The sequence below is a fragment of the Myotis yumanensis genome, unplaced genomic scaffold, assembly GCF_028538775.1.
Source record: "Myotis yumanensis isolate MYYU_CA2020_CCGP unplaced genomic scaffold, mMyoYum1.0.hap1 SCAF_1, whole genome shotgun sequence".
Lineage (NCBI taxonomy): Eukaryota > Metazoa > Chordata > Mammalia > Chiroptera > Vespertilionidae > Myotis > Myotis yumanensis.
Genome location: NW_027223752.1, coordinates 33,720,929 through 33,744,533, shown reverse-complemented (window position 1 = coordinate 33,744,533; position 23,605 = coordinate 33,720,929). Strand labels below are relative to the sequence as shown.

The 23,605-nt window shown below is 43.2% G+C and overlaps 1 protein-coding gene across 3 annotated transcripts in view; it reads left to right on the top strand.

Moving 5' to 3' along the window:
* EXD2 (exonuclease 3'-5' domain containing 2) overlaps positions 1-23,605 on the top strand; it is a 93,075-nt gene that overhangs the window by 41,815 nt on the left and 27,655 nt on the right. For all 3 annotated transcript variants that reach the window (XM_070417662.1, XM_070417652.1, XM_070417643.1), the window contains exons 2-3: positions 256-698; positions 19,366-19,622. In XM_070417662.1, coding sequence (XP_070273763.1) covers positions 303-698; positions 19,366-19,622 — 653 coding nt within the window. In that variant the 5' untranslated portion in view covers positions 256-302. The remainder of the gene's footprint in view (positions 1-255; positions 699-19,365; positions 19,623-23,605) is intronic.

The window sequence follows — 23,605 nt, the reverse complement described above, 5'->3', positions numbered from 1 at the left end:
ATATGATTAAGAAAGCCCTGGGAAACTGGTAGAGGGCAGGAGGGTTTTCTTAGGAGAGAATGGAGATAGAGATGAAGTAGAGAATGTAAAAAAGTGAAAAAATTAAAATACAACTGTTTCATGTCAAAATTTGTAACAATTTTTTTAGTTTGTGGGCACATGGATTGTAAGTGGAACAACCCCCAAGTTTTAGTGGAAATGTCTTTCCATATAGGCTTAAATTCTGTAAAATTATTGTTACCATTTGTTTTGCAGATTGTGGGATTAGTGATATGCTTTCCTAAACAGCAGCAAAGTTGAAGATGTCTAGACACTTGGTGGCTTTGACAGTGACCACTCTTCTTGGTGCGGCAGTGGGGGCATTTGTCCTGTGGAAAGGCATCCAGCGCCGGAGGAATAGGAGCAGCCGTGGAGCCTGGTGGCGGCAGCAGCAGCAGCAGCAGCAGCAGCAGCACCAGCTGCAGCAACACCAGCACCAGCAGCAGCAGCAGCAGCAGCAGCAAGCTCCAAGCAGGAGCGAGCTGCCCCCGCCAGAAGTGGACCAGTTGCCTTCCAGTGCCCCCAGAGCCTCATGGGAGGAGAGGATCCTGGAAGCAAAGGTGGTCACTGTGTCTCAGGAGGCAGAGTGGGATCAAGTTGAACCCTTGCTTAGGAGTGGGTTAGAAGATATTCCAGTACTTGGAATCGACTGTGAGTGGGTAAGTTAAAAAGCAAAAATAAGACAAATCATGTCTGCTTTTCCAACTAGAGGTTTTGAGTCATCAGGTAAAGGATAAGATTAAAGATTAGCTTGTTCTCAACTTGCTGGTAAGTAGACTAACAGAAGTTGCTTCTCAGGATAAGGGAATGCTCATAATCATAGATTCTGAAGCCAAGCAGATCCATATGAGTTCCAAGTTCACCACTTACCGTTCTGTGAACTTGGACATGCTACTTAAGTAAGTTCAAGCCCCAGTGTACTTTTTTGTAATAGGAATTTAATTGTATCTACCTCACAGGGAATTTCGAAGGGTTCAGATAGCCTCTATAAAGCCTTTAGCACAATTTTAACATATAATAAGTGATCATTAAATATTAGCTACTATTAATATTTTAATAGTATTTTTATAAGGATGCCATGGAGAAGTTCATTAAGGAAGTCTATTAAATGGAAATTATTATACAAATCAGAATTTTAAAAGATAATTTGAAATATTGTTTAGTCTAAGCCAGGTACTATGTCTTTTTGTTTGATCATTTAATTTAATTTAATTTTATTCTCTTAATAATTCTATGTAGGGAAATGCTATAACTATCCTCACTTTTACAGATAGGAAATTGGGGCATAAAAAGGCCACAAAACTGGTAACTAGCATTGGAGGCCAAAGGCTTTCTTCACCATCTGGTTACTTTTTCTAATGGCTGTTAACTTTGGGGGAGTTGTTGCATGGTTGTGATGATGATAATATGGCACACCTACTCTTCTGTCATTCTGATTCACAGAGTGAACTTTAATCTTGAAACAGAAGATATTACAAAAATATAAATTACTCAGAAGTATCATCTTACTAATTCAGTGTTATACCTTACCAAGAATCTCTGATATTTGTTTTCTGGATATCTAGAATATAGCCAGGAACCAGAAAATGTAATCAAAAGAAGCTTTAAGCAGAATAGTTGCCACAAAATCAGATCAAGGTTGATAGGAGTGCCTACTAGATGTAATACAATGATGACCAAAAAGAGAACACCTGACAGTGTGGGGATATTTTAGTAGTCACACAGGTCCTACACCTTAGCTACCAAGGGTATTTCTTTTATCATCAATAGTAGTAATTTATACAAATGACCTTGGACCATCAAGAAAGAATTGGAGGCCCTGGCTGGATAGCTTGGTTGGTAAGAGCATTATCCCGATACACCAAGGTTGCGAGTTCGATTCCCTGGTCAGGGCACATACAAGAATCAACCAATGAATGCATAAATAAGTGGAACAACAAGTTGATGTTTCTCTCTCTCTCTAAAAACATCAATAAATAAAAGAAAGACAGAATTAGGCACTTTTATCTACACTGATAAAAGAGAAAATGCAAATTAACCATCACTCCGCTACACCCACCAGCCAATCAGGAGTGAGTATGCAAATTAACCCAACTAAGATGGTGACAGCCACAGAGCTGGAGTGAGCAGGAGGCTTGGGTTGCCCCCGCCGATGGAGGAAGCCAAGCTTCCCACCTGCCCTGGCTGGCCCTGGGCTCCGCTCAAGGCTACAAAGTTTCAATTATAGAAGATAAATAAATCCCAAATACCTGCTTCCAGCCCACCTTGTCCTCTGCTCAAGGAGGCGCTGAAAAAAGAAAAAAAGGAGAGGCTGGGAGCTTGGTTCGCCAGGGGGTGTTGCCAGCCTGAAAACGGCCATCAGCCCCTCACCCAGGCTGGCCAGGCACCCCAGCGGGACCCCCCACCCTGAAGGGGCTGTGGGCAGCCTGAATACGGCCCTCAGCCCCTCACCCAGGCTGGCCAGGCACCCCAGCGGGACCCCCACCCTGATTCGGGACACCCTTCAGAGGCCCCCACCTGTGCACCAGGCCTCTATCCTATATAATAAAAGGGTAATATGCAAATTGACTCTAACAGCAGAACAACTGGGAATGACTGATCACTATGACACACACTGACCACCAGGGGGCAGACGCTCAATGCAGGAGCTGCCGTCTGGTGGTCAGTCGCTCCCACATGGGGGAGCTCTGCTCAGCCACAAGCCAGGCTGATGGCTGCCAGCACAGCGGTGGTGGTGGGAGCCTCTCCCACCTCCTCAGCAGCGCTAAGGATATCCAACTGCAACTTAGGCCTGCTCCCTGCTAGCAAGTGGACTTCCCCCGAGGGCTCCCGGGCTGTCAGAGGGATGTCTGAATGCCAGCTGGCAGGTGGACATCCTCCGAGGGTTCCCAGACTGCGAGAGGGCACAGGCTGGGCTGAGGGACCTCCCTGAGTGTACAAATTTTTGTGCACCGGGCCTCTAGTCTACACTAATAAAAGAGAAACATGGTAATTAGCGTACGACCGCTACCCTTTTCATTGGCTAATCAGTGAGTATATGCAAATTAACTGTCAGCCAAGATGGCGGCCGGTGGCCAGGCAGCTGGAAGCAAACATGAGGCTTGCTTGCTTCAGTGACTGCGGACTCCAACGTTCCCCGCCTCACTTTCCGGCCTCTCAGTTGCAACTCTAAGCAACTATGTACTATGTTGCAAATAAGAAGCTAAACCAAAGCCCAGAAACCGGCTTTCAGTCAGCTGGGCTTTAGCAACATTGTATCGATGTTTTCAGCGGTGAGGCCTCAGAGCTAAAGCTGGCCCAGAATAAAAAAAAAAAAAAAGAAAACAAGGAGCGGTTGGAAGCTTCAGTCACTCGCTTCCGGAAAACAGCCCTCAGCCCCTCACCCAGACTGGCCAGGCACCCCAGTGGGGACCCCCACCCTGATCCAGGACACCCTTCAGGGCAAACCAGCCGGCTCCCACCCGTGCACCAGGCCTCTATTCTATATAGTAAAAGGGTAATATGCCTCCCGGCACCGGGATCAGCGGAGCAGCGAGGCCTCCCGGCACCAGGATCAGCGTGACAGGGGGCAGCGCCCAAAACCCCTGATCGCCCTGTGGCTCTGTGTGTGACAGGGGGCAGGGCCACAACCTCCCTATCTGCCCTGCTCTGTGCCTGATAGGGGGGAGCTCCCCAATCCCCTGATTGCCCTGCAGCTCTGTGTTTGACAGGGTGCAGCGCGCCAACCCCCTGATCCGCCCTGCTCAGTGTGTGACAGTGCGGCGCCCCAACCTCCCCCCCCCCCGCCCCATGGGCCCTGCTCTGTGTGTGACAGGGTAGAGCCATAACCTCTCCATCAGCCCTGCCCCGAGTGTGACAGTGGCGGTGCCCCAACCCCCTGATCGGCCCTGCTCTGTGGGTGATAGAGGGTGGCACCCCAACCCCCCTCCACGGGCCTTGCTCTGTGTGTGACAGGGTAGAGCCATAACCTCCCCATTGGCCCTGCCCTGAGTGTGACAGGGTGCAGCGCCCCAACCCCCTGATCCGCCCTGCTCTGTGTGTGACAGTGGGGAGCTCCTCAACCCCCTGATCAGCCCTGCTCTGTGCGTGACAGGGTACGGAGCCCCAACACCCCTGATGGGCCCTGCTCTGTGCGTGACAGGGGACAGCACCCCAACCCCCTGATGGGCCCTGCTCTGTGCGTGACAGGGGGTGGCGCTGCAACCTCCCCATCGACCCTGCCTTGAGTGTGACAGGGGGCGGTGCCCCAACCCCCCAATTGGCCCTACCCTGAGCGTGACTGAGGGTGGCATTGCAACCTCCCGATCCGCCCTGCTCTGTGCATGATGGGGCGGCGCCCCAACTCCCCAATTGGCCCTGCTCTGAGCTTGACCAGGGGCTGCACTTAGGAATTGGGGCCCCGGGAGCCCCAATTAGGCCACCCGGGAGCAGGCCTAAGCCAGCAGGTCGTTATCTCCCGAGGGGTCCCAGACTTCGAGAGGGCACAGGCCGGGCTGGGGGACGCCCCCCCCCCCCCCCGCCCCAAGTGCACAAATTTTTGTGCACCGGGCCTCTAGTTTTATATAAGAAATGATATCCTTTTAGAAATATTTACACCAACAGTAGAAGAAAACATTAGTAAACAGTGAGCTTTAGTAGATTAGGAAAATTCACATTTGTCAAATACCTTGATTATTCTAACTAAATGAAGTATAAGCATAGTAACAACCGGATATTCTGAAGTGAATAGTTACTAACAGCCATTGACTTAATAATAATAGGGTTTGCCCTAACTGGTTTGGCTCAGTGGAGAGAGTGTCAGCCTGTGGACTGAAGGGACCCAGGTTCTATTCTAGTCAGGGGCATGTACCTTGGTTGTGGGCACATCCCCAGTCGGGGGTGTGCAGGAGGCAGCTGCTCAATGTTTCTCTCTCATCGATGTTTCTAACTCTCTGTCCCTCTCTCTTCCTCTCTGTAAAAAATCAATAAAATATATTTAAATAATAATAATAATAGGGTTTAATTATAGCAGAGGCATGGAAAAGTTAAAGTGGCAAATAATACAAAACCCACTTCATTTTGGCTCTTGATATGTATTAATTTCATGCTCGATGCCACCTCTCCCTTGAGGACTGATTGCATTTCTCTGATTGCTGCCACTGAAAAACTTTATGAAAAAGTCATCCATCCTTGTTCACCTTTCTTCCATTTCTGTTGCCCTTTCTCTTTCATTTACTTTGGTGCATTTGTTTAGTTACTGTTTTTGCTCTTGTTTTACAGTCAGTAGTTGTTTAGATTTACCAGAGAATTTACCTTTTTTTAGTTTTAGTTTGTCTTTTTAAAAAAATTATTGATTTTGAGAGAGAGAGAGAGAGAGAGAGAGAGAGAGAGAGAGAGAAAGAAACAGAAGCATCGATTTGTTGTTCCACTTATTTAGGCATTCACTGGTTGATTCTTGTATGTGCCCTTACGGGGAATCAAACCCACAACCTTGTGTATCACGACAATGCTCTAAGTCAGCCAGGGCCTAGTTTGTCTTTATACCTCAGACCTTTTTTTTAGGGTCGTTTTCTTTAAGGTCATACTTTAGAAGTTCATTTTTTGAGGTCTCATTGATAATAAACATTGTTTTGAAAATGTCTTTATTTTGCTCTTGATCTTGAAGATATTTTCACTGGATCTAAAATTTTAGTTTGGCAGTTTATCATCATTTTTAACATAGTTTTTCATTATATTCTGGCTTCTATTGTTGCTATTGAAAATCACTGCTAGTCTACATGTTGATTCTTTATAGGTAATCTAACTTTTTGTAGCTCCTTTTAAGGTCTTTTCTTTGAGTTTGTGGTTCTAAAAATTCATTATGATGAGACTAGGTGTTTTCTTTCTGAATTTCCAGCTTGGGATTCAGAGAGATATGAGGATTGATATATTTTAGCAATTTTAAAATTCTCTTTAAAGATTGTCTTTACTCTGTTTTCTTCTCCATTTTCTTCTCCCCCTCCTTCTCTTCTCCTTCCTTCTCTTCTTCCTCTCCCTCCCCCTTCCTCTTTCTTGCTGGAATTTGATCAGCTACATTCTCAACATTTTTTAAAAATAGCTTTTATTGATTTCTAGAGAGAGAGGAAGGGAGAGGGATAGAAAAATAGAAACATTAATGAGATTAGAGAGAAACACCATTGATTGGCTGCCTTCTGCACACCCCTTACTGGGGGTCGAGCCCACAACCTAGACATGTGCCTTGACTGGAAATCAAACCAGTGACCTCTTAGTTCAAGGGCTGATGCTCAACCACTGAACCACTCCAGCCAGGCTACATTTTCAACTTTTTATGCTAACCTACATGTCTGGTAATCACATTTACATTTAATATATCTTTTTAAAAAATATATATATTTTATTGATTTTTTACAGAGAGGAAGGGAAAGGGACAGAGAGTTAGAAACATTGATGAGAGAGAAACATCGATTCAGCTGCCTCCTGCACACCCCCTACTGGGGATGTGCCCGCAACCAAGGTACATGCCCTTGACGGGAATCAAACCTGGGACCTTTCAGTCCGCCAGCCGACGCTCTATCCCAGGGGTGGGCAAACTTTTTGACTCGAGGGCCACAATGGGTTCTTAAACTGGACCGGAGGACCGGAACAAAAGCATGGATGGAGTGTTTGTGTGAACTAATATAAATTCAAAGTAAACATCTACACTAATAAAAGAGAAACATGGTAATTAGCGTACGACCGCTACCCTTCCCATTGGCTAATCAGCGTATCCTTATGCAAATTAACTGTCAGCCAAGATGGTGGCCGGCAGCCAGGCAGCTGGAAGCTAACTGGAGGCTTGCTTGCTGTGGACTCCAACGTTCCCCGCCGGCCTCTGAGCTTCAGTTGGAAACATAGTAACATTTATAGAAGATAAACAAAACTCCAGAAACCTCCTGTCAGTCAGCCGGGATCTCAGAGCTGGAGTCGCAACATTGTTTCGAATACAGAAAACAAAGGCCAGAAACCTGCTTTCAGCCGAGCCTCAGAGAGAAAGCCGGCTCTCAGCTCCAGTGACAGCCATAGAAGGTAAATAAATGCCAGAATAAAAAAAAAAGAAAAAAAGGAGAGGTTTGGAGCTTCAGTTGCCCGCCAGCCTGAAAACAGCCCTCAGCCCCTCACCCAGACTGGCCAGGCACCCCAGTGGGGACCCCCACCCTGAAGCAACAAGATGGCGGCTAATTTGCATATTGAAGGCAGGCGGCAGCAGGCAAGGCTGTCTGCGGTCTGGGACCCGGATCTGTGACCCTGCTGGGCGGGATCAGCGGAGCCTCGAGGCCTCCCGGCACCGGGATCAGCGTGACAAGGGGCAACGCCCAAACCCCCTGATCGCCCTGCGGCTCTGTGTGTGACAGGGGGCAGCGCCCAAACCCCCTGATTGCCCTGCGGCTCTGTGTGTGACAGTGGTGGCGCCCCAACCCCCCCACGGGCCCTGCTCTATGTGAGACGGGGTAGAGCCATACCTCCCTATCAGCCCTGCCCTGAGTGTGACAGGGTGTGGCGCCTCAACTCCCCCCCGCCCCACGGGCCCTGCTCTGTGCATGACAGGGGGGAGCTCCCAAAACCCCTGATTGGCCCTGCTCTGTGTGTGACAGGGGGCAGCTCCCCAACCCCCTGATCGGCCCTGCTCTGTGTGTGACAGGGGGGAGCTCCCAAAACCCCTGATTGGCCCTGCTCTGTGTGTGACAGGGGGCAGCTCCCCAAACCCCTGATCGGCCCTGCTCTGTGCATGACAGGGGGGAGCTCCCCAAACCCCTGATGGGCCCTGCTCTGTGAGTGACAGAGTACGGAGCCTCAACCCCCCTGATGGTCCCTGCTCTGTGTGTGACAGGGTATGGAGCCCCAACCCCCCTGATGGTCCCTGCTCTGTGTGTGACAGCGGGCAGCGCCCCAACCCCCTGATCTGCCCTGCTCTGTGCATGGCAGGGGGCAGCGCCCCAACCCCCTGATCGGCCCTGCTCTGTGCGTGGCAGGGGGTGGCGCCGCAATCTCCCCATCCGCCCTGCTCTGTGCATGACAGGGGGCGGCACCCCAACTCCCCAGTCGGCCCTGCTCTGAGCCCAACCAGGGGCTGCACCTAGGATTGGGCCTGCCCTCTGCCACCCAGGAGCAGGCCTAAGCCAGCAGGTCATTATCTACTGAGGGGTCCCAGACTGCGAGAGGGCACAGGCAGGGCTGAGGGACCCCCCTCCCCCCCCCCCCCCCGAGTGCACAAATTTTTGTGCACCGGGCCTCTAGTCATTACATAAAAGGGTACGGTCTTTTTTTTTTTTAGTTTTATTCGTTTCAAATGGGCCGGATCCAGCCCAAGGGCTGTAGTTTGCCCACGGCTGCTCTATCCACTGAGCCAAACCGGTTCTGGCCATTGGTTGATTCTTGTATGTGCTCTCTCCGGGGAGATGAAACCTGCAACCTTGGTGTATTGGGATAATAGTCTAACCAACTTAGCTACCCAGCAGGGCCTGGTCCAGGCATGTACGGAAGGCAACCAATTGATATTTCTCCTTCAGATTGATCTCTCTCTCTCTCTCTCTCTTCCCCCCACCCCCCACTTCCTCTCTCTAAGCATGTCTTAGAGTGTCGTCCCATACACCAAAAGGTTGCAGGTTCCATTCCTGGTCAGGGCACATATCTAGGTTGTGGGTTCGATCCCCAGTCAGGGCGCTTACAGGAGGCAACTGACTGATTGATGTTTCTCTCTCGCAATGATGTGCCTTGGGTGAGGATTTTTAAAAAAGTTATGCTGGGAGACCAAGATGGCGGCGTAGGTAAACACCGGAGACCGCTGCCGCAAACAACCATTTCAAAAATACAACTAAAAGACTGAACGGACATCACCCAGAACCACAGGAAGGCTGGCTGAAGAGAGACTCTACAACTAGAAGGAAAGAGAACAGCAAATCGAGGCTCAGAGGCGGCGCAGTGTGGAAAATACAAAGGTACCGAGGTGCGCGCGCAAAGCGGGCTGGTGGCTGAGGGCGTGGTTGTCGTTTTCTGTCGGGAGTGAGTCTCAGACTCTGGGCTCCAGATCCGGGCGAGTCTCTAGGGACCCAGACTCAAACGGGAGAAGCGGGATTATCCGGCATCAGTTGGAACCTGAGGGCAGCTTTCTTTCCGAAGTTTGCAGCGGCTGCCGGGGTTCTGAGAAGCAGAGCCTCTGGGAACGGGACTGAGCGTGGCCATAACTGCTCCCTCCACCCGCCCTGTTGATCCCGCCCCGCCCAAACCCTGCGCACAGCCATTTGCCGATCGCCTCAGGCAAAGGCTGGATTAGCGCCTCCCCAGAAGGCAGACGTTTTCCATACAGCTGATTCCTATAGCCAGTCGGCCTGGTGGTCAAACCCCTCTAGTGTTAACTACAACAATTAAGGCTTGGCTAGAACAAGACTGCGCACAGAGACCACAAGGGGGTGCACCAAGAAAGCATAAAAGATGCGGAGACAAAAAAACATGACAGAAATGGAGGATATGGAGCTAAGAATCGCAATTTTGAGGGCTTGCCATAAATTTGTGCAGAACCTCACGAAAACTAATGAGACCCTCGATGCTACGATAAAGAAATTAGAAAGTAAGCATACACGGACTGAAATAAAGAATATTATACCCAATAGCAGACCAGAGGAGCACAAGAATCAAACCAAAGATTCGACAAAAAACACCCAATTGGAAAAGCAAAATGAAAAAAGAATCCGAAAGTGTGAAGATAGTGTAAGGAGCCTCTGGGACAGCTTTAAGCGGTCTAATATCAGAATTATTGGAGTGCCAGAAGATGAGAGACAGCAAGATATTGAAAACCTATTTTAAGAAATAATGGCAGAAAACTTCCCCCATCTGGAGAAAGAAATGGACTTACAGGTTCAAGAAGCGCAGAGAACCCCAAACAAAAGGAATCCAAAGAGGACCACACCAAGACACATCATCATTAAAATGCCAAGAGCAAAAGACAAAGAGAAAATCTTAAAAGCAGCAAGAGAAAGAGGCTCAATTACCTACAAGGGAATACCCATACGACTGTCAGCTGATTTCTCAACAGAAACTTTGCAGGCCAGAAGGGAATGGCAAGAAATATTCAAAGTGCTGAATACCAAGAACCTACAACCAAGATTACTTTATCCAGCAAAGCTATCATTCAGAATTGAAGGTCAGATAAAGAGCTTCACAGATAAGGAAAAGCTAAAGGAGTTCATCACCGCCAAACCAGTATTATATGAAATGCTGAAAGGTATCCTTTAAGAAGAGGAAGAAGAAGAAAAAGGTAAAGATACAAATTATGAACAACAAACATGCATCTATCAACAAATGAATCTAAGAATCAAGTGAATAAATAACCTGATGTACAGAATGAACTGGTGATTATAATAGAATCAGGGACATAGAAAGGGAATAGACTGACTATTCTTGGGGGGAAAAGGGGTGTGGGAGATGCGGGAAGTGACTGGACAAAAATCATGCACCTATGGATGAACACAGTGGGTGGGGAGTGAGGGTGGAGGGTGGGGTGGGAGCTGGAAGGAGGGGAGTTATGGGGGGAAAAAAGAGGAACAAATGTAATAATCTGAACAATAAAGATTTAATTAAAAAAAAAAGTTATGCTGGCCTCATATGAGTTAGGGCTGCTCCTTATTTTTGTGTTCTTTGGAAGAGTTTATGTAAGATTATCATTTTATTTTCCTTAGATTTTTGATTAGGATCTACTAGTGAAGCCATCTGGAGTTTTCTTTTAAGGGAAGTTTTTGGATTATGGATACACTTTTAAAAAAATAGTTTCAGGCTATTCATATTTTTTATTTATTCATGTCTGTTTTAATAAATTATATTTTTGATTTAAATCTGTCTTATCAAAATTTTAAATTACAGGCATAAACTTGTTTATAATATCCTCCAACAGTGCCCCCCCCCCCGATGGATATGTAGGGATGGCATCTTTTTCATTTTTGACATTCTTGCTTATTTGTGCTTCTCTCTTTTTTTTAAAAAAATATATTTTATTGATTTTTTTACAGAGAGGAAGGGAGAGGGACAGAGAGCTAGAAATATCGATGAGAGAGAAACATCAATCAGCTGCCTCCTGCACAACCCCCGCTGGGGATATGCCCGCAACTAAGGTACATGCCCCTGACCGGAATCGAACCTGGGACCCTTCAGTCCGCAGGCCGATGCTCTATCCACTGAGCCAAACCGGTCAGGGCTGTGCTTCTCTTTTTTTCTTGATTACTCTTTCCATGGGTTTATCTATTTTATTAGTCTTTTCAAAGAACCAACTTCTGGCTTTGTTGATCTTCTTTATTGTGATGTTCTATTTCATTGATTTCTACTCTTCCTCTTATTTCTTCTCTTCTAGTCTCTTGGGCATAATTTGCTGTACCCTAATCTTCACCCTACTTTAATGACATTCTATCATACTCCACTGAAACTGGTCAAGTTGGTGGCTTTCTTGTTTTCTGATCTAGTGAACACTTATTTGGACTCATATTATTCTAGTTCTCAAAAACATCTGCACAATTCCTACGCAAGACAGTCTCTTCTTAGCTTTCATACCTTCACACTCTCCTATTTCCTATCTTACTGTTCTTTCCTCCTTTTCCTTTTCTTATCCCTCTTCTACCTGGCATCTAAATACTGAGATGGTTCAGGCTTGGTCTCTTCTCTCTCCACCCCAGGGATAGCAAACTCAGATGCCTACAAGCTCCAGATAGGACATGCAAATGAATGATGTAGAGTGATTGTATTTCGAATGCATAGGAATATTCTTAAATTTCAAAGAATATGTTTCCCCCCTTTTTCTTCTTTAAACACAAGGCCTCTATGGTCTATCTTTCATTTTCCTAGTTTTGAGAGAGACATGGACCCTGAGAAATACTTCTTTGTACTAGAAAAACAGTGGTATACAAATATAATGATAAATGGAAGATGACAGTTGGCTTCAGTGTTGAGAAGACAAGGGAAAGCTGCTATACTGTTCAAGCCAAGTGTTGCCAGATCATTCAGTTCTTTAAAGAAAAACTTGGATTATAGATTTTTAAAAATGTGAACTCTACTAATTTTAACTTCTGGCACAAGTTTTTAAACGTGGAGACAAAAAAATGAAACATGTCTGTGTATCAGCAGTTGGGTCCATGGACCACTAATTTACTAGTATGTTCTCTAATCTACATTATTTTTCTAAGTGATGTCATCTAATGTTTAGGAGAACTGATTAATTTTTTTAAATTAAAGTATAGTTGGCATACAATATTATATTAGTTTTATGTGTAAAACAGTGCTCCAGTACTTATATACCTTACAGTGTCATCATGCAAAGTTATGGTATTATCGGCTATATTCTCTGTGCTGTACACCACATCTCTGTAACTTATTTAATTTATAACTGGAATTTTGTGCCCTTATTTTCCTTCACCTTTTTCATCCATCCTCCCACCCTTCTTGCCTCAGGCAACTATCAGTTTGTTCACTGAATCTCTGAGTCTGTTTTTGTTTTGTTTGTTTTTTGTTTAAATTCCACATGAAGTGAAATCATACAATATTTGTCTTTCTCTGACTGACTTTATTTTACTTGGCATAATATTTTCTAGGTCAGTGGTTCTCAACCTTCCTAATGCCGCGACCCTTTAATACAGTTCCTCATGTTGTGGTGACCTCCAATTTCATTGTTACAAATTGAACATAATTAAAGCATAGTGATTAATCACAAAAACAATATGTAATTATATATGTGTTTTCCGATGGTCTTAGGTGACCCCTGTGAAAGAGTCGTTTGACCCCAAAGGGGTCGCGACCCACAGGTTGAGAACCGCTGCTCTAGGTCCATCCCATGTTGTCACAAATGGCAAGATTTCATTCTTTTTTATTACTGAGTACATTCCATTGTATATGTGTGTGTGTGTGTGTGTATGACACATATATCACATATTTATTTAAGTATGTTTTTATTTATTTTAGAGAGGCAGGAGAGGGAGATAGAAACATCAATGCATCAACATCAATCAGCTGTCTCTTGCCTGTCCGTCCCCTACTGGGGATCAAGCCCACAACCGGGGCATGAGCCCTAGATCGGAGTCAAGCGTAGGACCCTTGAGTCCACAGGCCAACACTCTATCCACTGAGCCAAACCAGCTAGGGCTGGGTTTATTTATTTTTTATTTATTTTTATTTTAAAAATATATTTTTATTGACTTCAGAGAGGAAGGGCGAGGGAGAGAGTGATAGAAACATCGATGATGAGAGAGAATCATTGATCAGCTGCCTTCTGCACGCCCCATACTGGAGGTCGAGCCCGCAACCCTGATTGGGAATTGAACCGTGAACTCCTGGTTCATAGGTTGATGCTCAACTTTTGAGCCACGCCAGCCAGGCTTATTTCTTTTTTAATCCTCACCCAAGGATATGTTTCTGTGGATTCTGAGAGAGAGAGAGAGAGAGAGAGAGAGAGAGAGAGAGAAAGAAACACTGATTTGTTGTCTCCCATACTTGCCCCGACCAGAGATGGAACCTGCTACCTATGGATGTGCAGGAATTGAACCCGCAATCTTTTTGGTGTACGGGATAGCACTCCAATCAACTGAGCCACCCAGCCAGGGCCATTTATCATATCTTTAAACATTCATCTACCAAGACCTCATCATAAGCAAAACTACTTGCTTCGATATCTTGGCTGTTGTAAATAATGCTGCAATGAACATAGTGATACAAATATCTTTCCGAATTAGTGTTTTTATTTTCTTTGGATAAATACCCAGAAGTGGAATTGCTGGGTTATCTGGTAGTTCTATTTTTAATTTTTTGTGTGATCTCATCTAATTTTATAGTTTTAAATATAATTAATGGGCTGATCATGCTGAAATGTAGAACTCCAACCTTTTATAGCTACCTGTCTACTTCACATCATCCCTTTAATGTCTAATAGTCATCTCAAATTTAACAGAATGTTCCTAACAGAATTTTTTAGTTTTCTTCCAAAACCTGTATTATCCCTAGTCTTCTCCACCTTTAAGATTAAAATCAGGGATACATCCTCCCCTTAAGGGTTGTTCAACAGAAGTGATATAATTGAAAGTCAAGACACAAACAGGCAGTTATAGTATGTTATGTTTCTTTAATGGCAAGATATACTGATATTCAAATAAATGGTTATAGAAACCAGGAAATAACATAGCATGCTACCAGATAGAGGTATGGGTTTCCAGATCCCTCTGAGCTACCTATGATGATGTACAATTATGGCTAAATCACCTGTACAAAATATGGATGCTGCCATGTTTTAGAAGCATTATTTTGCCTTTCTCCTGGGGATGTGGGGATGGAGATGTTAAATATGTTTCTTGTCCCTGACTCATGCCTGATTTTTAAAAAATGTATCTCTATTATTATTGAAAGTATTACAGATGTCCCCCCTTTTTCCCCATAGATCTGCTCTAGCCCACACCTACCCCCCTCATACCTGTTTTTTTCTGGAACTTCTAGCTACAGACTTCTTTGCTTATTTACAGGTACAAATAATTGGTGCAATAAATATTGAATGAAGTGAAGGTCATTTTCCCAACAGCATCCTTCTGTAGGCCCAAGCTTCGGGCTTGCCCGAGGTCCACTGTTTTTCTAACTATTACATTTCCCTTCCCATTTAGGAGTATTAGCAGTGCTATCTGTAAAATAGATTTTGCATCCATCTGCTCTGTATTTTCCTCTAATTCCTCCCTAGTCTAAGCCTCAAGAATCTCTCATTTGGATCTTTTCAGTAGCCTCCTGACTGGCCCACCCTGCTTGAACTTTTGTATTCTTACAATCCCTTCCCCATACAGTAACCAAAGTGATATTTTAAAAATGCAAATCAGATCATGTTAGTCCTCTGCTTAAAATCTTTCTATAGCTTCAAATAAAACTAAGATGTCTTAATTACTTACACGTTCTTAAGGACTTACTAGTATATGCTCTGGCCTCTCTCAACATCTGAAATTTTCTCCTAGTTTCTTGTCATCCTCCTCATTACTTTCCAGCCTCATTGGGCCTTCATTATATCTCTTGAACAGAACAATCTCATTCCTCAAAGTCATGGTTTAAATTTAACTGATATATAAATGCCACAGACTAGGAGTGCTCATTATGTTACCTGTTCAAGCCCAGAACATGGTCTCAAATCCTTCCTTACTCTCTGCTGCCATCGTGGGGTCACTTAAAGAATCATTGGCTTTTCTATAAATTTATCAGCTCTGGACTTTTAAGAATTTTGCATAAAAGTTAGAATAATTCCACAGGTGTTCATTATATTATTTATGCTTTATAAATTACATACAAGTCTATCATTTTGATGTATCACATATATAAAAACATAATAGAGACAATAAAATATAAAAACTAAAACTATAGTCCATAGTATACAATCACAAATATGTTAAAACTACAAGTATTTTTAGATGCAAAGAAAGAAGTCTGGAAAAAATATTAGAATGTTAACAGTGTTTATTTCTGGGTTGTGGAGTTTGGATATTTTTTTATTTTTGTATAATTGTATGTTTTTGGCAATAAATATGCAGTGCTTTATTTTAAAAAAGAAAAGAAAAAGAATCCTGAAACTAAAATGGATTATCCACTGGCCCTCAGGAAAGAGGATTCTAAACCAGTATTCTCTAAGTGAGTTACTGAAATATGGAAAAAAGTGTTAGAAATTTTGTCTGTAATGATTGATGCCATTATTCATTTAAAATTGTTATTTTTGTGTATATGTAATGATGTAACACATCAGTGTATATATATTACTACATGTATATAATTATAAATACCTAGGCATACATGTTGTGTATGTCCCAAACTTTTTTTTTTAAAGCCTTACCTGAGGATATTTTTTGTATTGATTTTCAGAAAGAGTGGAAGGGAGGGAGGGGAGGGTGGGGAGAGGGAGAGAAAGACAGAGAAAGAAAGAGAGAGGGAGAGGGAGAGGGAGAGGGGGAGAGAGAGAGAGAAAGAGAGAGAGAGAGAGAGAGAGAGAGAGGAAGGAAGGAAGGAAGGAAGGAAGGAAGGAAGGAAGGAAGGAAGGAAGGCCGATTGGTTGCCTCCTGCACACACCTGACCAACTTGGGCTGGGAATCGGACCTGAAACCCAGGTATCCTTGATGGGGAATCGAATCCTTCGGTGCTCAGGCTGACACTTTAACCACCGGCCTGGGCTCAAATATTAAAAAAATTTTTTTTAATATATATTTTTATTGATTTCAGAGTGGTAGGGAGAGGGAAAGAGAGATAGAAACTCAATGATGAGAGAGAATCATTGGCTGCCTCTTTCACACCCCCTACTGGGGATCAAGCCCACAACCCGGCATATGCCCTTGACCAGATTTGAATCCGGGACCCTTCAGCCTGCAGGCCAACACTCTATCCACTGAGCCAAACCAGCTTGTTGCCTCCTGCACACCCCCTACTGCGGACTGAGCCTGCAATCTTAGCAGGTGCCCTGACCAGGAATTGAATCGTGAGGTCGATGCTCAACCACTGAGCCAAACTGGCCAAGCTCAAATATTTTTTATGAGTTGACCAATCAAAAAAAAAAAATCAGAGACCACTGAATTAAATAATGCTAATAAAATTAAAATATGTCATGTCTTTTCCCATTAAGGGTTTCATTGTTTTCCATGAGTAATAAGTGATACCGAGACACGAAGATGTCAGAAAGCAAAAGGGGTAAACATATGAGAAATAAAAACTAGATCTTCTATTAATTAAGCCATATTGACTCTGCTAGAGGCATTATTTTTCCAATTATGCACTTAGTATAAATTGCATACCTAGCCCTAACTGGTTTGGTTCAGTGGCTAGAGTGTCAGCCTGCGGACTCAAGGGTCCCAGGTTCGATTCCAGTCAAGGGCATGTACTTTGGTTGCAGGCACATCCCTAGTGAGGAGTGTGCAGGAGGCAGCTGATCGATGTTTCTCTCTCGTCGAGGTTTCTGGCTCTCTATCTCTCTCCCTTCCTCTCTGTAAAAAAACAATAAAATATATTTTTAAAAAATTGCGTACCTACTGGAATCATAAACATTTGGATTCCTAGTAAGAAAACCTTAATTGTAATATATTGGATCTTAAGCACAATCCAGAAACAGTATTAAAATGACAAGAACTTGTATATCTGTCCACCTAGCTAGTTATTTACTTAATGTATTTTAGACAGGGGGACTGACGAAAAAGATGTTAAGAGAGGCAGCATTAGGAATTTGCAGTGCGTATTGTGTCAAATTAGCAGGCTAAATATTAGAAGTGGAGATTTATAGCTTTTTAATAGAAAGATCTGGTATTACAGAGGAAAGGAATTACTCAATAAAAAAGACAATTTGGCCACATCCAGATGAATTATTATGGAACAGGACTCAATAGTCAATTTCTTGTAGTCTTTTCTACCTTGTCTGAGCCCCAAGAAATAGGCACATTAAAGATTAAACTGGCATGCTTTCTTTTGAGGATATGGAAATAGCCCTCATCGATAAATCGGTGCCTAAGCAGGGAAATCCTAAGGCTTTTATGAGTTAAGCCATGGTTTTACTTAGAATTGAAGTTCAAGTTAAGGGCTAAGGCCCTCCTGAATTTTGTTTTTAACAACAATTCTTTGTGATCCTGATTGCTGCTTCTTTGTGATACTGGTCATCTCAACAATGATATATCATTCCCTTGATTACTTGTAACACTTTGTTTATTTACCATGCAGTTTCTAAGGGTGTGAGCTGTATAATACTCTACCTGAAAGGTTGTAATCCTTAAGGCAGGTTCCATCTCATATAAGTTTATATCCACAGTGGCGCCTGGTGCAATGCATTACATACTGATACTGTAGTTGTAAGAGGATAGCATTGCCTAGAGCAGGGTTCTCCACTGGTAACATTTTGGGGAGATGATTCTTTGTTGTGAGGGGCTATCCTGTACATTGTAGAGTGTTTAGCAGCATTCTGGCCTCTAACTAGTGGGTACCAGTGCACTCTCTCCCTAGTTGTGACAACCAGCAATTTCTCCAGATATTGCCAAAAGTCCTGGGTGGGATGTGTATGTGCAAAATCAATGCTGGTTGAGAACTGCTGTTCTAGAGATAGGGAAGTTTAGGTTCTAGTCCCGACTTTGCCATTCTCTTTCCATGATTAAGCAAACTGCTTTACCCATAGGGCTTACATTTCCTCTCTTGGAAAATGAGGATTGGAATTTATTGGATACTAAGGAACCTTTAATTAATGTGAATTTTGTATGTAAATATTTCTGGGAATAGCTTCTTTAGCTTTAAGCATTTTCTCCAACTTATCTATTACCTCAAAAAGATTAAAACTATACACCTGAGCCCTGGCTAGTATGGCTTAGTTGTTTGGGCGTTGTTCTGTGCACCAAAAGATTGCTGGTTCAATTCCTGGTCAGGGCACATGCACAGGTTGTGGGCTCGATCCCTGGTAAGGGGCTTGCAGGAGGCAGCCAATTGATGTTTCACTCTCACATCAATGTTTCTCTCTCTCTCTCTTTCTCTCTCTCTCTCTCACTCTTCTCTCCCGATCCCTCTCTCCCTCTTCCTTCCTCTCTCTCTAAAAATAAATAAAACATCTTAAAACAACTACACACCTGCAAGCAATACAGAATAATATTGAATGTAAACTGTAATTGAAAAATAAAATTAAAAAACAAAGCAAAACAAAAAAGATTAAAACTAGATCAGTTAATATATAGTTATTTTCATCTCTTAAGGTATAAGGATCCTAGCTTATGCCAGTATATATTTTCTTCTTTTATGACCAAAATTTTAACCATAAAATGTTGAGAAAGCATTCTGTGCTACCAGGATTTATTATAATGACAGGTACCACTTATTTGTACTAGCATTGTATTTCCTACCTCTTTTTAAACATCGGATCTTGAAGCAGTGATGATAAGGTAAATGAGTCAAAGTCACTAGCATGTAACGTAAGAGAGTCTGGATAATAAAAAGTGTTATGTTTATCATCTGGCACTCTGCTCCTTAGCCTTTTTTTTCCATTAGCCTTTTAAAACCAGTATGTTTCACATGACTCTGCCAGTGTGTGTCCCAGGGCGCCTCTGTGTCAGCTGGTCACTATTTATGGACTGCTCGTATTTCAGGCTCTGGAGTTTGGGCCTTCAGTATCCTTTGTTTAAGTTGCTGCTTTACAAAGTTCATTGCATTTATTAGCATAAGCTGATTCTTAGATTTGAACCAAAATCTAGTCAGCTGCTCCCTTTGGGAAGTTAAGGATGTTCCTCTTAGACTTTTGCCACAGTTTCATGTTGTACTTGGTACTGTGCTAGGGTATGAACTGTGGCCCTGTTTTTTCCTCTGTTGCAGGTGAACTTGGAAGGGAAAGCCAATCCTCTGTCGCTTCTTCAAATGGCCTCCCCAAGTGGCTTCTGTGTCTTGGTTCGCTTGCCCAAGCTGATCTGTGGAGGAAAAACACTACCAAAAACATTATTGAACATGTTGGCAGATGGCACTATTTTAAAAGTTGGAGTAGGATGTTCAGAAGATGCCAGCAAGCTTCTGCAGGATTATGGCCTCTTTGTTAAGGGGTGCCTGGACCTCCGATACCTAGTCATGAGGCAGAGGTATGGTTTGTATGAATGCTGCTAGGATTCTTGTAGCTGTGGGGCAAATATTTTAGCAAAATTATAGATTAATAAGACTCAATAATGAAGCATCTAAAATTCGTCACAAGCCTACAGGCTTCTGAGATGCATATTAAATTTGTAAGGAAATATTCCAACTTCTGAGAAAAGTTTAGTTACCCAGAATTGATCTTTTTATTTTTCTTAGAATTGGCCTTTTTATTTTTATCTTTTTAAAATATATTTTTATTGATTTCAGAGAGGAAGGGAGAGGGAGAGAGAGACAGAAACATCAATGATGAGAGAGAATCATTGATTGGTTGCCTCCTGCAAGCCCACTACTGGGGATCGAGCCTGCAACCCAGGCATGTGCCCTTGACTGGAAACAAACCCAGGACCCTTTAGTCCGCAGGCCAATGCTCTACCCACTGAGCCAAACTGGCTAGGGCAGAATTGGTCTTTTTATTTTATTTTTTTATTTTTTATTTTTCATTTTTAAATATATATTTTATTGACTTTTTACAGAGAGGAAGGAAGAGGGATAGAGTCAGAAACATCGATTCAGCTGCCTTCTGCACGCTCCCCACTGGGGATGTGCCCGCAACCAAGGTACATGCCCTTGACCGGAACTGAACCCGGGACCCTTGAGTCCACAGGCCGACGCTCTATCCACTGAGCCAAACCGGTTAGGGCAGAATTGGTCTTTTTAAATGAAACATTAATAAGATGTCTCTACCAGGTGTACTAGTTAATAATGCGAATTTTTTTCAATAGATGGAGTTACACATATGTTGATATATATGCGATTTGATATGTATGCTCTTTTGTTGTATTGACAGCAAGCTTCAAAACTTCATATGTCAAATTTTCTGAGGGTGTTAACATCATAGATACTTTTACGCTTAAAAATTGCCGGAAGCTGGTCCACCCTTGCTGCTTGACACAGTCGCTGCAGGGAAGAAACATCTGCACAGCTTATGTTTCAAGGGACCTGGCGTATATGGCATATGTTTGCTTCTTCTCTTAGCGCTATGTGTTTTAAATAGGACCACCTCCCCGAGAAAGGTTGTTTCCCCAGGTTAGGGATTAACAGGACTAAGGAAGAGAATAAATCAGTAAATCCCCCTAGTGTTACAGAAATACCATGTACTACTTAGGAAGAACTTGGACTAAGACTGTTGGCAATAAATTTGGGACTTGTTGGGCCCACATCCCCAGGAGTCTGCCCACCAGGGAAAGCACCAAAGCCTATACCCCTGGAGATCCACCGACACAGGGCAGTTCCAGGGAAGGCAAGCAGCGAGGCTGGGAGGACATAACCTTTACTGGGTAGGATAACCTCCTTCAGTCACTTCCTTGTAGCCTATCAGTAGAGCAGTGACCTTGGAATAGCCCTTGTAATGGAACACAGAGATTAACCTAGACAAGATTAAAATCAACAGAACTAGATAGAGACAGGATTTTTGGCAAAGGTCAGATAAGAAACAAGGAACTGTAGAACAGTTACCTGAAACATACCATGATGTGATTATAGAGGCATGCTTATAGGATCAAATGGTATAAATACAGATGTAACAGGACAATAAAGAGAGAACCCAACTGATGATCGACTGAACGCTGCCTCCGTGTCCTTCATTCTTCACTGACTCCGTCCATACCTTTGGAAACCCCTGGACCTGATGGGGCTGGACCCCAACAAAAAATGTTGAATTTTGTGCCAAAAAAAGAGCATTTGCGGGAAGTTTTAATTCATTACTTTATTTTGAAGAAAAATGTTGCTGAATACTTCAGGAAGCTTATAGTGAACATGCTCCATCTCAGGATACTTGTGAACACTGGTTTAAACGCTTTAAAAGTGATGATTTTGATGTGAAAGACAAATAATGTCCTGGTCAACCGAAAAAGTTTGAAGACCAACAATTACAAGCATTATTGGATGAAGATGCATGTCAAACTCAAAAACAACTTGCAGAAAGATTAAATGTTGCTCAGCAAACAATTTTGATCGTTTACAAACAATGGGAAAGATTTTAAAGGAAGGAAAATGGGTGCCACATCAACTGAACGAAAGACAAATGGAAAACCGAAAAGTCATCAGTAAAATGTTGCTTCATCGGCATGAAAGAAAGTCTTTTTTGCATTGAATTGTGACTGGCGATGAAAAGTGGATTTATTTTGAGTGTTTGTCCCAAATGCACAAAATCATGGGTTGATCCAGGTCAACCATCAACATCGACTACAAGGCCAAATCACTTTGGAAAGAAGACATTGCTCTGCGTTTGGTGGGGTCAGGAAGGTGTGGTGTATTATGAGCTTCTAAAACTAGGAGAAACCGTTAATACTGATCGATCCCAACAACAAATAATCAATTTGAACCACGCTTTGATCGTAAAACGACCAGAGTGTGCCAGAAGACACGGCAAAGAGTAATTTTGCTTCATGATAACGCACCATCACACACTTCAAAACCAGTTAAAGACACGTTAAAAGATCTTGCCTGGGAAGTATTAACCTACCCGCTGTATTCGCCAGACCTTGCTCCTTCAGATTACACACGCACTTTCTGAGCAGCACTTCAAAACGTATGAAGAAGTGGAAAATTGGGTCTTTGAATGGTTTGCCTCAAAATAAGAAAAGTTCTATTGGGACAGTATCCACAAATTACCTGAAAGATGGGGGAAATGTGTAGCTTGTGATGGACATTACTTTGAATAAAGCGCTTTTGATGTTTCTTTTGAAATTACCATGTTTTCTTTGATTACAAAATCTGCATTATTAACCAGTACACCTGGTCTAAGCTACAAGACGTAAACTAATGGCCCCACTGGATAAATGAGGGCCGCAGATTACTTTTTTGTTTTTCCCCATATGGTATTTTTAGGAAATTTTAGTTTAAATGCAGAAGATGTGTATTTCTGATTTCTCTTGAAAAAATTAGGTGATTTGAATATACTAGGTCAATAGTCCTAGGTGGCAACAATTGGCTGGGTGACCCTGTCCACTTTTGATGAACAAGCTCTATTCAATTTGCCGGAGTCCCCACCTCTCCCATTGTAACTGGGGGTCATCCTGAAGCATGAGTTTGGAAAACCTGCTTTAGGCCAAAATGATGGTAGCTCTCTAATCCTTTACTTGAAAGAAGAGAGATATCCCTTTCTCTGAGAAGTCTACTTCTACGGAAATTGAGTTGCAATAACCTTTTCATGTGTGTATATACAAGTCCTCCTTTTAATAATATGGACTAAAACAGCCTCTCTCCCTTCCTCAAATGAAACTGACATTGGAGTTTGGAGGCCCTAGCTGGTTTGGCTCAGTGGATAGAGCGTCGGCCTGCAGACTGAAGGGTCCCGGGTTCAATTCAGTCAAGGACACAAGAATTCAATTCCATTTGTGGGCTTGATCCCCATTGGGAGGCATGCAGGAGGCAGCCTATCTGTGATTCTCTCTCATCATTGATACTTCTATTTTTCTCTTCCTCTTCCTTCCTCTCTAAAATCAATAAAAATAGCCCTAACTGGTTTGGCTCAGTGGATGGAGCGTCGGCCTTCGGACTGAAGGGTCCCAGGTTCAATTCCGGTCAAGGGCATGTACCTTGGTTGAGGGCACATCCCCAGTGGGTGTTGTGCAGGAGGCAGTTGATTGATGTTTCTCTCTCATCAATGTTTCTAACTCTCTATTCCTCTCCCTTCCTCTCTGTAAAAAATCAATAAAATATGTTAAAAAAAATAAAGTTAGTAAAAATAGATTTAAAAAAAAGTTTGGAGGATTTAATCAACTAAGAGAAGGCCTGATTAAAATCTGTGCTAATCATAATATTTTATTAGAAAACTAGAGACCTGATGCACAAAATTCATGCAAGGGGCTCGGCCCTCGCAGCCCTGGCTGCCCCTGCTGGCCCTCACAGCCTGGGCTTCTTTCAGAAGGTCGTCTGGACAGTCGTTCGGCTGTTCAGTCTAATTAGCATATTAGCTCTTTATTATATA